Source organism: Giraffa tippelskirchi, chromosome 9 (assembly GCF_054371585.1).
Source record: "Giraffa tippelskirchi isolate mGirTip1 chromosome 9, T2T-mGirTip1v1.2.pri, whole genome shotgun sequence".
In the NCBI taxonomy this organism is placed as follows: Eukaryota; Metazoa; Chordata; class Mammalia; order Artiodactyla; family Giraffidae; genus Giraffa; species Giraffa tippelskirchi.
Genome location: NC_137283.1, coordinates 37,830,400 through 37,845,377, shown reverse-complemented (window position 1 = coordinate 37,845,377; position 14,978 = coordinate 37,830,400). Strand labels below are relative to the sequence as shown.

General features: G+C 42.5%; 1 protein-coding gene and 1 long non-coding RNA gene across 13 annotated transcripts in view; one reads left to right on the top strand and one right to left on the bottom strand.

Annotated features, from left to right (window-relative positions):
* PTPRG (protein tyrosine phosphatase receptor type G) overlaps nt 1–14,978 on the top strand; it is a 767,420-nt gene that overhangs the window by 454,057 nt on the left and 298,385 nt on the right. For all 12 annotated transcript variants that reach the window (XM_081524560.1, XM_081524557.1, XM_081524554.1 and 9 more), the window contains one exon: nt 1,157–1,305. In XM_081524560.1, the coding sequence (XP_081380686.1) occupies nt 1,157–1,305 (149 nt within the window). The remainder of the gene's footprint in view (nt 1–1,156; nt 1,306–14,978) is intronic.
* Nucleotides 1,066–6,436, bottom strand: LOC145519850 (uncharacterized). The gene is made up of 2 exons (XR_014063966.1): nt 6,114–6,436; nt 1,066–4,254 (listed from the first exon to the last, which is right to left on the bottom strand). It is a non-coding gene; the product is annotated as an uncharacterized LOC145519850 (long non-coding RNA).

Here is a 14,978-nt window from a genome sequence, read left to right as displayed (position 1 = left end):
CCACCAGGCTTCTCTGTCCATGGGACTTCCCAGGCAAGGACTCTGGAGTGGGTTGCCATTTCTTCATCCAGGGGATTGGAGAAGGAAATGGCACCCCACTCCAGTACTCTTTGCCTGGAGACTCCCATGGACGGAGGAGCCTGGTGGGCTGCAGTTCATGGGGTCGTGAAGAGTCGGACACAACTGAGCGACTTCACTTTCACTTTTCACTTTCATGCATTGGAGAAGGCAATGGCAACCCACTCCAGTGTTCTTACCTGGAGAATCCCAGGGACGGGGGAGCCTGGTGGGCTGCCGTCTATGGGGTCGCACAGAGTCGGACACGACTGAAGCAGCAGCAGGCAGCATCCAGGGGATCTTCCTGACCCAGGGATTGAACCTGGATCTCCTACATTGGCAGACAGATTTTTTTTTACCACTGAAAAGCCCACCTTAGTATTTGTAGACCCTGCAAATTTTATTACCTAATACGTTGCCTAAGTTTTCTGATTGAAGGAACATGTCTTTTGCATCTGGCTTATGTGTATTTCCCATCTCATTCCAGAGTGAATCTTGGGGTGGCACCAGATGAAAGAAGTGAAAGTGTTAGTCACTCAGTTGTGTCTGACTCTGTGATCCCATGGTCTGTAGCTCTTCAGGCTCCTCTGTACATGGGATTCTCCTGGCGAGAATACTGGAGTGGTTTGCCATTTCCTTCTCCAGGGGATCTTTCCAACCCAGGGATCAAACCCAGGTCTCCTGCACTGCAGGCAGATTCCTTACCATCTGAGCCACTAGGGAAGCCCTAGGAATCAGTGTTTAAGAAAGAGAAATAATTTTGATCATCAAGCAGATTTAGGAGACCTGATTGAAAGCAACTTACTCTGTCATTGTCTGTAGTTTGTGTTTGTTTTTTCTTTTCCAACTATGAAATGGATAAATTCTGAGACCATTCCCTGGGAATTTTCAGAAGTTAGAGTCAACTGACTCTTGAGAGCATTCTTCACCTAGAACGTGCTAATGTATGCAAACTGATGTTTTTGACTTGCATTTTAACAGGTACATGAGGAAATAATTCACATCATATAACCATGAGCTTTATTTAATGCAACAGAAAATATCTTTTAAGTTTGGTTTGGAAACTCATTGTTTCACCCCGGTACCCTATTTTTCACAGTTGCCATCCTGCTGAAAGATGACTATTTTGTCAGCGGCGCTGGCCTGCCTGGCAGATTCAAAGCTGAGAAGGTGGAGTTTCACTGGGGCCACAGCAATGGCTCTGCCGGCTCTGAACACAGTGTCAACGGCAGGCGGTTTCCCGTGGAGGTGAGTACAACCTGAGATTTCAAGGGCAGCTGTGTCTTCAGCCTTGGCGTTAACGGAGTGCTTTGTCTTTACTCCCCAGACGTTTTGCGAGTGAAACTTGTACCATCCTTTGCTTTGTGTCTGGAAATCCTACATATACAGCATGACAGAGGGATAGCCATTCTCAAATTTCTCATCTTTGTTTAATGGGTACAGCATATAGAAGTCACAAACATCGTGGTCTGAGTCAACTTAAACCCTTGGTGGATGATTTCAAACCCTTGGTTTTAATTGACACAATTTCTTCTCCCTGTCCATTTCTGAAACGCTGCTTTCTAAAAGTGAAATTCTGTCTTCGTTTAGACCTTTTAGAAAAGCGAAAAGGTAGTTGATATGTGAAGGGGAGTCTCAGAACCATCTCTCAACAGGAAAGCTGCTTGAAAGGTTTGTGTGCTGCTGAGAAAGATGCTGTGGCCAATAGTCATATGACTCACTGTTACCTTTTTGGGATCGATGGTGTCATTTTGCCTCCTTTATGTCTGTTTTCTCAGAGATCCATGCAGACGAAAATGTGGGTGCGGTAGGTCATGTGTATCCTTTGGATGAGAGAGGGAAGGAGCAGTTCTCCAAGCTTTTGTTTTAATCTTTGCTGGGGACACTGCATCTGCTCCATTGCTAGCCTTATTTTTTTATATCTTTAATCACAGTCAGGATGTAAATATTTTTTCCTTGGGACAAGCATATTTGTTGACTATTTGAATGCCCACATGGTAAGCTTTACAAATTTGTGAGAGAAGTAGGTAGGCTTCTACTCAGGCCTGTGACTGAACTCAAAACATGGAATGACAGTTCCGTTAGTGTTTTATGACTTCAGTAAGTCATGACCTACTTGGGTCATCTGATGAATACTTTGCATCCTTCTCCATAGAGAAAAAATATAAATGTGTACACACATATTTGCATGTAATCTGTAGGGTTTTGTCACCCACCCATACTCCTCAAGCCCATTCATGGACCTTTTAGGTAACCTTGAAGCGTAGGTGAAAATTCCCTACAAGAGGTGGCGATGAATGGTATCTCTTTGCTTATACATGTTTATGTTCACATACTGATTTGTCTCTTATCCATGATTGCTGGAGAAACCAGAGATCACCATTCTGAGAAAGTGCTGCATATTTTTTTTGTTGTTCTTGAGCTGACGAATTCACAGTATTAAAAATTCTTTCTGCATTAGCATTCCTCTATCATGGGACTTCCTGTCCTAGTCACATTAATGTTATGCCTTATGAGTAGTTTCTACTTAATGGGCTCTTTTTCTCCTTTTATGTTGAATGAATCATTTCTTAGAAATCTTAGCTTGATTTGTACTTGGAAAACTTGATTCCTAGAAGCCAAGTTGCATCAGGTTTTGAAGTTTGGGGTTTCTCTTTGGTGCCTGTTGGCCAGGTCGCATTGGCAGTGTAGCTGAAGGGAACGTTTCTGTCCAGTTAGATTTGCTCGACAGCTTCTTTATCTTAGAATCGGGTTGCCATTTGTCTAGTTAATGTTGATCTGGACAAAGGACCTATGCTTGAAAGTCAGGGAAACTTAATTTGGCAGCTGTCTTGGAAAAGAAAAACTCTGGAGGAAGGAACTGGAAACTCCTGCCTCATGCTGAAATCACATTTCCTAGTGCCTGTCTCCTCCTCCTGTTTGATTCTGGAAAGATGAATAGACTAGATACATATTCTTTTGAAAATTTATTGCCTTAAATGAATTTTTTTAACCCAAAAAGGGCCGTGAAATTTAGAAACTAATTAGTAACGGCAGCTACAATGCCCAGACTTACTGTTTGACCGAGCTCTTTGAATTTATTTCTTCTCAGTAATGTCAGATGGTAAGCTGCCTATATTAATTGGGTGCTTCATTGAAACCCATCTGGTTCCTAGCTTGTTTTTCTTTTTAATGTGATAAATATGTTAAATTACTTAGTGGTTGTAGTTGGAGGAACTTGAATTTCAGAGATCAAAGGTAATGGGATCAAATTTAATTGTAAAATATACACAGAAATGTTGCTCATTTTTGCACAAGAATTAAATTGCTCTGAGTTCTTGATTAACACCAGCTCTTGCTGAGATTTTTACACTGTTTGAACATCTCAGACTTGGTTTATATCTTTCTACGTAACTACGCTGCTTTTCAAGAGGTTAAAATGAAAGGGAGAAAATCATAATGTACCACATGGTAATTTATCAGCATTGGGGATGTTTTCGGTCTTTCATAGAGAGCCAGAGAAGGAAGAGCCATTGTGGACGATTGGGCTGGGATTGGCCAAATACAGCATTGATTCTCCACTGGAGACAGCATCCTCCCCTTCAGAGGACATTAGGCATTTTCCGGGGACACTTGTGGTTGTCACTGTTGTGGGCAGTGGTATGCTACCAGCATCTAATGGGCAGAGGCCAGGGATGATGGTAAACATCCCAGTTCATAGGACAGCTCCACTGTCACTATTGGGAGACTCGTGGGAAGAGAAGGCTGTGTGTGTAGTGGAATCCAGCCTTCCTTTACTTGTGTGGCATCATTTTAAGTAGATTTGAGTAAAGAAGCCTCATGGCAGAGTTGTTCCATCCTCCTGTGGTTTTTAGAGAGGAAATTGCCTCTCTTGCCTCGTGGGTCAGTCTTGCCGGTCCTGGTTCCTTTAGATTCCATTTGGGATAAAGTCATGACCTTGAGTACTTCCTATTTCCTCAGTTGCCTCGGCCCCAGCGCTGCAGGTTGGATTTTAAGTTTATGCCCCACGAGATTCTGGATCTGCTCCCTGAGGGTAAACTGCTACAAACCCAACCTTGTATGTTTTGCTGCTTCCCAGGAATTCTTTGAGGTCATCTGCAACAACTTTGTACACATTCAGAAATTAAACCTCTCCGTGTTTTCCTGGCTGAAATCCTGGACTCAGCCTTGTCGTTCCTGCATTTAAAAACATCCAGCCTAACAGAAAAAATAAATGTCCTTGTTAAAACAAAACAAAAGCCTTTCAATAGTGGCATTCTTTACAGCTCAGTTAAAATTAGAAAAGAAAGTCGAAATCAGATGATGAGGCTAGAAGACTTTGGGTCCTCAGATGCACTCACCTCCTAGTATTTAGCTTTATCTCTTGTCTAGAAGCAAATTTGTCTGGAGTGCCTTCTGTCATGTGGATGCTGGGTTACAACGATGAGGCAGAGAGCCTTTTCATCGAGGTAATTATAGTTGAGTCATGACACAGATATTGACCAAATACTCACATATATGGGTTTGTAATATTGGTTGTGAAACAGTCTCTGAAGGAGAAGGGCATTCTGTCATGAGATGGAAGACATCGGTGGAGACAGGTATTTATTAAGAGGGAAGAGATTAATTGGAACCTGCTCAAAGAACAGAGGTGTGCAAAGGCCCTGAGACAGGTGATACTTAATTGCTTTAAGCAATTAAGAGAGATCAGTTGGGGTTTTGATAGGATAATACCCTCCCCCAAACAATGTTCACTGACTAATTTCTGAAACCTGTGAACTTACTTGTTACTTTATCCAGCAAAAGGGACTTTGCAGATGTGATTAAGCATCCTTTAAATCAGAAGGTTTAAAATATTCCTATGATTAGAACAGGGGTTCTGTTTGAGTTTTTCCATGGTAATACACTTTGTTTTATCTGCCGAATAAGTTATCTGTGATGGCTGTGTCCTGAATAGTCTCCCTACCCCATACTCATTCCCTGTTTTAAATAAAGGTTCATGTAGCACTAATAGGAATTGAATCATGCCATGTTTTCGCTAATAATTGAAGTTGGATTTAATGCAAAGAGAAACCTCCAGATAAAACCCTCTGAGAGCTCCATTAAGGTGGAGGTTCATTGCATGCTTATTTTCTGAGGTAATTAAAATCTTGTTTATTACAATAAGAGATCGTGGGAGTTGTTGATTCAGACTTATCGGTGCTTTATGAGTTGAAGTCTTCAATAAGCTTAAATGATCCAAATTGATTGTGTGTGCCCTTTCCAGTGAAACTCACAGCTGGTTCACTTCAGTTCAGTTTAGAGCATCTTAGCAAGTGAGTAGAAACGAAGACATTTTTCCTAATACATACCGTGCACACATTACCATATGGTGCAGGTCTGCAATGCCTTAGCTGAAACCCTTGAGGCCAGATGTTTTAGAATTCAGTATCTTTTTTTAGGAAGGCATGATGGTGCATACGCCATATATATTTACAGAGGACACATAGTGGGTTCTGGGACTGTACCCCTTGAATGCATTTATTTTTCTGCAGCACGCAGATGAATATTCACACAAATAGGAAACATCAATATTCTAAATAGCTTCACGTCTCTTCACCTCTGATTTTACTACTCAATTAGTTTTGTACCAAAATTATAAATATCAATAATAACAACACCTTTGATCTCGGAAGCTTTTGAGGTTTCATAGTCACTGATAAAGGATTTATGGACCCGCATTTTAAAAATTGGTCCATAGTATGGCACCACTGGTTTATGTTCCAAAGAGTGTAGGTTATTTCCACCCATGACACAAGCACACACTAAATTCTTTGTCTCCCTGATGGGCTGCATATGTCTGGATACCCCTGTCATCCTGCTCCCTGCTCTGCTCGGCTGTGATACCATACAACATTCTTAGTCAAAGTTAGGTTTTGTCCAGGGGGCAAGAAGGTGCTAGTGTTAGCCTGACCTCAATGTGTGATTCAGTCCCATTTTAACATTCTGTTTGAGCCTGCATTCTCCTCTGGTATCCACATCTGTGGATATGTTACCTGGACCTACTCTGTATTCACTCTTGTCTGCCCAACACCTACCTTTGTGCTTAGAGTCAGACTGATGATTTTCCTTTCATTTTGTGAAATGAATCTTGTTCTTCCAGTGCTTATGTCCTATTCTGGTTGGATACTTAATTCGCCTTAAACCCCTAGGTTATGTCCAGGTAACTCACATCTCCCTTCCTTCTCCCAGGTAAGATGCTAAAAACAACCTAAAGTGATGACAAGAAAAACGCAGTAAAGTACAAGTAAAATGAATCCTAGTTAAGATTTTGGGGACATTGGGACCCAGATTCTCGAGTTCTAACACTGCACTTCAGCTGGGGCACTTAGCATCCTAGAAGCTCAGCCGTGCCATCTGTAAGAGGGGTGTGATAAGAGTACACTTATGCTCTTGTGACACACACAGAGGCATCACACTGTCACCATCTCCCCACTCATACAAACATGGCAGCTACTGCATAACTCAGATGTGGACCAGTCTGGCCGGGGTTTGAACTGCCACGTGGAGTCCTAGCTTCAGTAGCATGACATTCTAGAACAGGACTAAGTGGGCTGAAGGCAGTTTGCCCATTACTATTGTATGAATTTCTTTTTTCTGCTGGAAATAAAGATTGACATACAAAATGCCTTCTTGAAGACTTACTGCATACAATGGCATTGCAAAGGCTATTAGAAGTCCTCCATGGAGGAAATGTGTTTGAAAAGTGAAAGTGAAGTTGCTTAGTCGTGTCCAGCTCTTTGCGACCCCATAGACTGTAGCCTACCAGGCTCCTCTGTCCATGGAATTTTCCAGGCAAGAGTACAGGAGTTGGTTGCCATTTCCTTCTCCAGGGGATCTTCCCGACCCAGGGATCGAATACAGGTCTCCCACATTGCAGGCATTCACTTTACTGCCTGAGACACCAGGGAAGTGGAAATGTGTTTACCTTTGTTTAAATTGGTATTTTTCTGACCTTACATAACTACTCTCTCCCTCCTTTGTCAGTTTAAATTAGGCATATCACTCTTTCGGAAATGAGGTTCATAACTTTCTCCTCTCCTCCCTCAGTCCATATTCCTTGTAAGAAGTTGAGTCCTCTTCAAATAAATGTTTTCAGAGGACAGACAGGATGATTTGGATTTCTGTCATGTTGAAAACTATAGAACCAGCAAGACTTGTTCACAAAACAGTTGTTTAATGTCTTTATAAACTCGATGCTATCTTGCTTTGTCATTACAGAAAACTATCATTAAAGAGAGATTGAGACATTTTCTACTAAAAATAATTTTTGCAGTACCACCCTTTTCCTTTGGCCTTGCCTTGTTCTTGACGTAAATTCCTGCAGTTGTTACAGGTTCTTGGAAAAGTTGCTTTGTATGCAGAGATTCTTCAGTTGATGGAGCTCAGGACAGGGCCTGGTTTCCTTGTCTTGCCCCATCCTGGAACATAGAACGTGTTGAAGAAGTTGTTATCTGGTTGTCTAATGTTGGCTCTTCGGTGATGTGTCCAGTCCTGTTTTTCTTTAGTGGCTTCTATCATATGGCAAGGGAATTGGTTGGACTTGAAGTAATGACTTTATTGAAATAAGGATTCCATGAAATATTTAATTTCCATCTGGCTGATTTTTTTTTTTTTAACGCATTTGCGCCATGTTAATTGGGTTTCTTTCCCTGATGGCTCTGCAGTAAAGAATCTGCCTGCCAAGCAGGGGATGCAGTTTTGATCCCTTCATTGGGAAGATCTCCTAGAGAAAGAAATGGCAACTCACCCCAGTATTCTTGCCTGGGAAATCCCACAGACAGAGGAGCCTGGCAGGCTAGTCCATGGGGTCGCAGGAGAGTCTCATGACTCAGTGACTGAGCACACAGGCACACCTGTGTTAATGAAGAAGAACATTTGAGGCCCCAGTACTTAACGCTTATCTCCAAGGACAGAGGAGCCTGCAGGGCTACAGTCCATGGGGTCGCAAAGAGTCGGACACGACTGAGCGACTAAGCACACATAGTACTTAAAGTATGCTCAGTGGAGAAGCTCAGGCCTGGCTGTACAGAGCCGGAGAGTAGATTTTGTGAGATGGAACCAGTCTTGGTCCCCTATGTGAAGATGTCTGTGGTGTCCAACAGTCCTCATCACGCACTGTCATGATGAGATCTGAACTTGACTCAGGACTGCTTGATGGTGTGTCATGGTCATGTGGGATCTGGTAACGGATTGTGTTGTACTGAAAAGCTCAGACAAGCAGAGGATCCTCTCTGAAAAGCAACTTGGTTAAATTGGAAAGATTCTCAATATAGAAACATGAAGACTTCGTCATGGGGGTGGGGGAGGGTGGCTTGGGCAACCAAAAAGAAGACTTAGGGAGGCCACGATGTTGTCAGAGGTGGGGCTGCTGCTACCGACTCGGGTCCTTGGACTCGTGATTCAATAGAAAGTGATAAGGCCGTGGGTGGAATTCAAGCATCGCTTCACTGGAAATAGTGCTGAGGCAACCTGAGGAGGTTGGGCTGGTTCCTTAATGGGATGAGGGTAAGGGCAGGTTGGTAGGTCAGGCCGGAGGGTTGCCTTAGGTGGTCTGCCTCCTCCTTGGTGCTGCTGTGCACAGGGACCACACCTTACTTTTGCTCTTGCATCTCAGAAATGGCACTTTGGTTTTTGGCCCTTTGGTATCTTACTGTTAATAATTGTTCTGACTGGGACTGCTGCATACATGCAGTTATTTTTATTTTTTTTTAATTTATATTTTTTAATTGTTTTATTTCTGGCTGCACTGGATCTTCATTGCTGCACGTGGGCTTTCCCTAATTGTGGTGAGCAGGGTCTACTCTGCTGTGGTGCATGGGCTTCTCATTGCTGTGACTTCGCTTATTGCAGAGCTCGGGCTGTAGACCTTGTGGCCTCAGTAGTCGCTGCACACAGGGTTAGTTGCTTTGTAGCATGTGGGGTTGTCCCAGACCAGGGATCAAATCCCTGTCTCCTGCATTGACAGGTGGATTCTTAACCACTGGAAGTCCCTGGTTATTTTTCGACCCTTATAGTTTCTTTGTATTTTGTTGCTTGAGGAGACATTTGTCCAGGTGCGAGCGCTGCAGCTAAGGGTCCCAGATTCCGACCTGTCGCACTGGCCGTTGTGAGTGTGTAACAGCGGTGCTACAGACACCGTGGAATAAGCGTTGCTTGTGTCTAGAATGTCTCAGATGTTTCATTTCCTCATGTGCCTTATGAAGGTGGTGGGTGCTCTCATGATACCCATTTTACGCATGGCACCGCTGACCTTCTGGGCTGCTAAATGGCTGAGCTGAGATTTACTGTTAGTACTCCAGAATCTTGGTTCCAGTAATGACCATTCATTTTATTTGACAAGTTATTTCACTGTTTTTCTTATCATCACTTTAGGTTGTTTTTAGTATCCCCACTAGGAATAGTTTTGTTGACATCATAACCACTGTTTATTGTATAACAGGAGGAAAAAAATCAAAGAACTTAAAATGTCCAAAGATGATTGAACCAGCAGTAAAACATACAGTAAAGAAAAAAAAGAAAAAGGAGAAGTGCCCAGAAAATGTCATCAGCTCCTTGCCTAGAGATATCTGTAGCGAGCACTACATGTTTTATCTGGTTTGACCACTTGACTGTTTTCTTTATCATGTAGAGAGTGACACTTTGATAGTAAATATAATATGAGCCATACATTGTAATTTAAAATTTGGGGGAGCCACTTTAAAAGAGGTAAAAGAAGTGTTTTTATTTGATTTTAATAATTCATTTTATTTTCTATAATTTATATTATATAATAATAATCACTGTTACAATTTTAATCATCTATTATTTTTACCAAATACATTAAAATTTTGGAATTCCCAGGCAACACTAGTGGTAAAGAATCCACCTGCCAATGCAGGAGATGCAGGTTCAATCCCTGGGTTGGGAAGATCCCCTGGAAAAGGGATATGGCTACCTGCTCCAGTATTCTTGCCTGGAGAATTCCATGGACCAAGGAGCCTGGTGGGCTACAGTCCATGGGGCCGCAATGAGTAAAATTTTACTATTTCAACATGTCGTCGTTGTTTTTCAGTTGCCCAGTAGTGTCCGACTCTTTGCGACCCCATGGACTGTAGCACACCAGGCTTCTCCATCGCCAACTCCCAGAGTTTACTCAAACTCATGTCCGTTGAGTCAGTGATACCATCCAACCATCTCATTCTCTGTCATCCCCTTCTCCTCCTGCCTTCAGTCTTTCCCAGCATCAGGGTCTTTTCCAATAAGTTGGTTCTTTTCATCATGTGGCCAAAGTATTGAAGTTTCAGCTTCAACATCAGTCCTTCCAATGAACACCCAGGACTGATCTCCTTTAGGATGGACTGGTTGGTTCTCCTTGCAGCCCAAGGGACTCTCAAGCGTCTTCTCCAACACCACAGTTAGAGAGCATCAATTCTTTGGTACCTTCTTTATGGTCCAACTCGCACATCCGTACATGACTACTGGAAAAATCATAGCTTTGACTATACAGACCTTTGTTGGCCAAATGATGTCTCTGCTTTTTCATATGCTGTCTAGGTTTGTCATAGCTTTTTCTTCCAAGGAGTAAATGTCTTTTAATTTTGTGCCTGCGATCACCATCTGCAGTGATTTTGGAGCCCCAAAAAATAAAGTCAGCCACTGTTTCCCCATCTATTTGCCGTGAAGTAATGTGACTGGATGCTGTGATCTTCATTTTTGACTGTTGTTTTAAGCCAGCTTTTTCACTCTCCTCTTTCACTTTCATCAAGAGGCTCTTTAGTTCTTCTTCACTTTCTGCCGTAAGGGTGGTGTCATCTGCATATTTTGAGGTTATTGATATTTCTGCCAGCAATCTTGATTCCAGTTTGTGCTTCATCCAGCCTGGCATTTCTCATAATATACTCTGCATATAAGTTAAATAAGCAGGGTGACAATATACAGCCTTGATGTACTCCTTTCCCAATTTGGAGCTAGTCTGTTCCATGTTTGGTTCTAACTGTTGCTTTTTGACTTGCATACAGATTTCTCAGGAGACAGGTAAGGTGGACTGGTGTTCCCGTCTCTTAAAGAATTTTCCACAGTTTGTTGTGATCCACACAGTCAAAGGCTTTGGCGTAGTCAATGGAGCAGAAGTAGATGCTTTTCTGGAATTCTCTGGCTTTTTCTATGAGCCTGTGATCGTTGGCAATTTGATGTCTGGTTCCTCTGCTGTTTCTAAATCCAGTTTGTGTATCTGGAAGTTCTCTATTCATATACTGTTGAAGCCTGGCTTGGAGGATTTTAACATGTAATCATGATTAAAAGCTGAGATATTTCACGTTCTTTTTTTTTTTTTTTCTTTAATCGATGTGTATTTTACACTTTTGAGATCCTCTCAATTCAGACTGGTTGCATTTCAGAGGTTCAAGATCCATGTACAGCTTGTGTTTACTGTACCCACAGTGTGCAAGACTTCAGGGCACCAGACCTCAATAGCAAAATTTAGATAATAAACTGGGGCTTCCTTGGTAGCTCAGCTGGTAAAGAATCCATCCTCCTACAGTGCTGGAGACACCTCTTCGATCGCTGGGTTGGGAAGATCCCCTGGAGAAGGGATAGGCTACCCACTCCAGTATTCTTGGGCTTTCCTGGTGGCTCAGATGATAAAGAATCTGCTTGCAGTGCAGAGGACCTGGGTCTGATCCCTGGATCAGGAAGATCCTCTGGAGAAGGGACCAGCTACCCACTCCACTATTGTTGCCTGGAGAATCCCATGGACAGAGGAGCCCGGTGGGGGTCGCAGAATCGGACAGGAATGAAGCAAGTTAAAACAGCACACACAGTTAATAAACTAGCCACAAGAGTAGCAGGAATTCTTTTAAGAGAAATCTTTGTGCTGAATTTCTGGTAATTTTTACACTTCTGCTCTCCCAACAGTAAAACAGACTCAGTAGTTCACTTTTGTGTTGGGATCTGAGTTGGTTGTTGAGAAGCCTTCCCCTGGATGTGATACAGGATTTCTTTTGTTCCTTTATAGACTTTCAGGTTGTTTCCCATAGTTTAATTTTACAACATTTATTCCTGGGGCTGTGAGCACTATTCTTCTCAGAATCCATTTCCAGACTGAGAAAGTCCAGTAAAGCTTGCTGGAGAGACCTTTGTGCCCTAGGGGCAGGGATGCACCTCAGGCAGCCTGATGGGATGCAGTGTAAGGTCAGGTATAGCGGATTTATGGACATTGGACTCAGAAACACATGCCATCACAGACAGACACCACCATCACTTTTTTTTTTTATCCTGTCAAAATTTGAGCAGGAAGGTTTCAAGTCATCTTAAATCTAAAGCCTTTAGCTAGTTCTTTAGTGTCAGCATCACTCACAAAGGACAGTTGGAAACATTTACAAGGAATAGAAAGAAGTCAGGATTGAAAGAAAGTCTGTTTCCTCCCTCCCCTTCGGATCCCTGGCATAGAATTTCATTGCATCCCCCTTTAATGAGATGGGAGCAAATCCCTACAGCTTCCCACTCCGATTGCATGGCCTGGCACCCTGTCTGTGTAGCAGAGATACCATTCTGGGTACATTTCCTGTGATGTACTGAGGCCAGCTGGGCAAAGTCACCGAAACCCCATTTTAGTTAAAAATGCAAAATTTTATCTCCTGAATGTTTGAGGATGTCTTAGAAGACTGGCCTGTAAAACTCGGGTTAATACAAGAAAGATACTTCGGTTAATAGTAAAATACCTTCTAAATCCCAGCCCTTTCTATTCAGACTGAGCTTCGGTTTTTTAATTTCCCTGTTGAAACCTTTACTGCTTCGGTTAATAAAGTTCAGCATTCATGGAATCTTCTAAATTGATGCCTCAGTGTTGGCCATTCTCTGATCAAGAAAAGCTCGGGGTGAAAAAAAACACATCCTGTGATTTACTGACATTGCTCATGCTGCCTCTGACTTTAATTTTGCCTGTCTCTATCTCCCTGTCTCTTTCTTTTTTCTTTCTTGTTTTTTTCGTCTCCTTATTTATGTTTATTTTTCTGGACAATATGGGCTGAAATATCATAACTACATAGGCAGTGCCCTTAGAAAAATACGCCGTTGCTCTGTCCACTAACTTAACAAGCAAACACTCGTGATAATTCAGAAACATAAAGGAAGTTACTTAAACGTTTATATAGCACAGAGAATGTCTGACTCTCTGTGACCCCATGGACTGCAGCATGCCAGGCTTCCCGGTCCTTCACCATCTCCTGGAGTTTTCTCAAACTCATGTGCATTGAGTTGATGATGCCATCCAACCACCTCATGTTCTGTCACCCCTTTCCTTCTTGTTAAGTGTGTCTAAATGTATAAAAAGTGATCTGTGGTCGGATGAATGTAGGAAATCCTGCTTGATATGTCTTCCTCTTATATTAATAGCTTGAGAGTAAGCTAATATGGTAATACTCGAGGAATATTTCAGTAGAGTAGCCTGCTTTATTTTCATCTGACTTGGAATTTCCCAAGATCAAGTGACCACGGAACTCTTCCTGTTTGTGCCTTCTGAGAAACTAATGAGGATAATAAATACTCGGGGACACACAGCATCACATAGTTCCAAGGACAGCTCCTTCTGACGTCTAGCTGCTAGCTATATAAACATTTAAATAACTTCCTTTATGTTTCTGAATTATCACGAGTGTTTGCTTGTTAAGTTAGTGGACAGAGCGTTCTCTACATGGACCAGAAAATGCCCTGGCCTAAAGGAACCTTTATTTTAGCAGGTGCTAATGGCCCTGAGACAGAAGCTTGCCTCTCCTGCTTGAGCAAGCAAGGGGCAGAGTGATAGGAACAAACTCAGCAAAATAGTCAAGGTCCTGATGATACGAGCTCTTGGGGACTGTGTGAAGCTCTGTGGCTTGATCTCTAGGTGAGTAACCAGAGGAGTGACATTATCTGGCTTATACACCTTCCTGGCTGCACTTGAGTGTAGGAAGAGAAGTCAGAAGATGATTGTAGTATTCCAAGAGACAGGATCCTGGCGTGTGTGTGCCATAGACGGCACCAGTGGGAAGAGGCTGAATTCTGGTTATTTGACGGAAGAGTGTGTTAATCAAGGGAGATATAATATTGATGTTATCTCAGGAGAAAAAGTTTGTATGTCTTGGTTAGGGAAAAAAAGACAACTTGAGGAGAGAAAACTGTGGATCAGTTACTAGTCTGTAGGATTTTCTTATATTTCATTTAGCTTTTAAATATTCTTATTTATCTTTCTTGAATGTCTTATGGTATTCAAATGGTATTTCTATAATAGGTGTTATATGCCAGTTTTGAGTATATGCTATTCAGTTCAGTTCACTCGCTCAGTCGTGTCCTACTCTTTGTGACCCCATGGACTGCAGCACGCCAGGCTTCCCTGTCCGTTGCCAACTCCCAGAGTTTACTCAAACTCATGTCCGTTGAGTCGGTGATGCCATCCATCCATCTCATCCTCTGTCGTCCCCTTCTCCTCCTGCCCTCAGTCTTTCCCAGCATCAGGGTCTTTTCCAATGAGTCAGCTTTTCACATCAGGTGGCCAAAAGTATTGGAGTTTCAGCTTCAGCATCAGTCCTTCCAATGAATATTCAGGACTGATCTCCTTTAGGATGGACTGGTTGGATCTCCTTGCAGTCCAAGGGACTCTCAAGAGTCTTCTCCAACACCACAGTTCAAAAGCATCAATTCTTCGGTGCTCAGCTTTCTGTATAGTCCAACTCTCACATCCATACATGACTACTGGAAAAACCATAGCTTTGACTAGATGGACCTTTGTTGGCAAAGTAGTATCTCTGCTTTTTAATATGTTGTCTAGATTGGTCATAACTTTCCTTCCAAGGAGTAAGTGTCTTTTAACTTCATGGCTGCAGTCACCATCTGCAGTGATTTTGGAGCCCCCCAAAATAAAGTCTGCCACTGTTTCCACTGTTTCC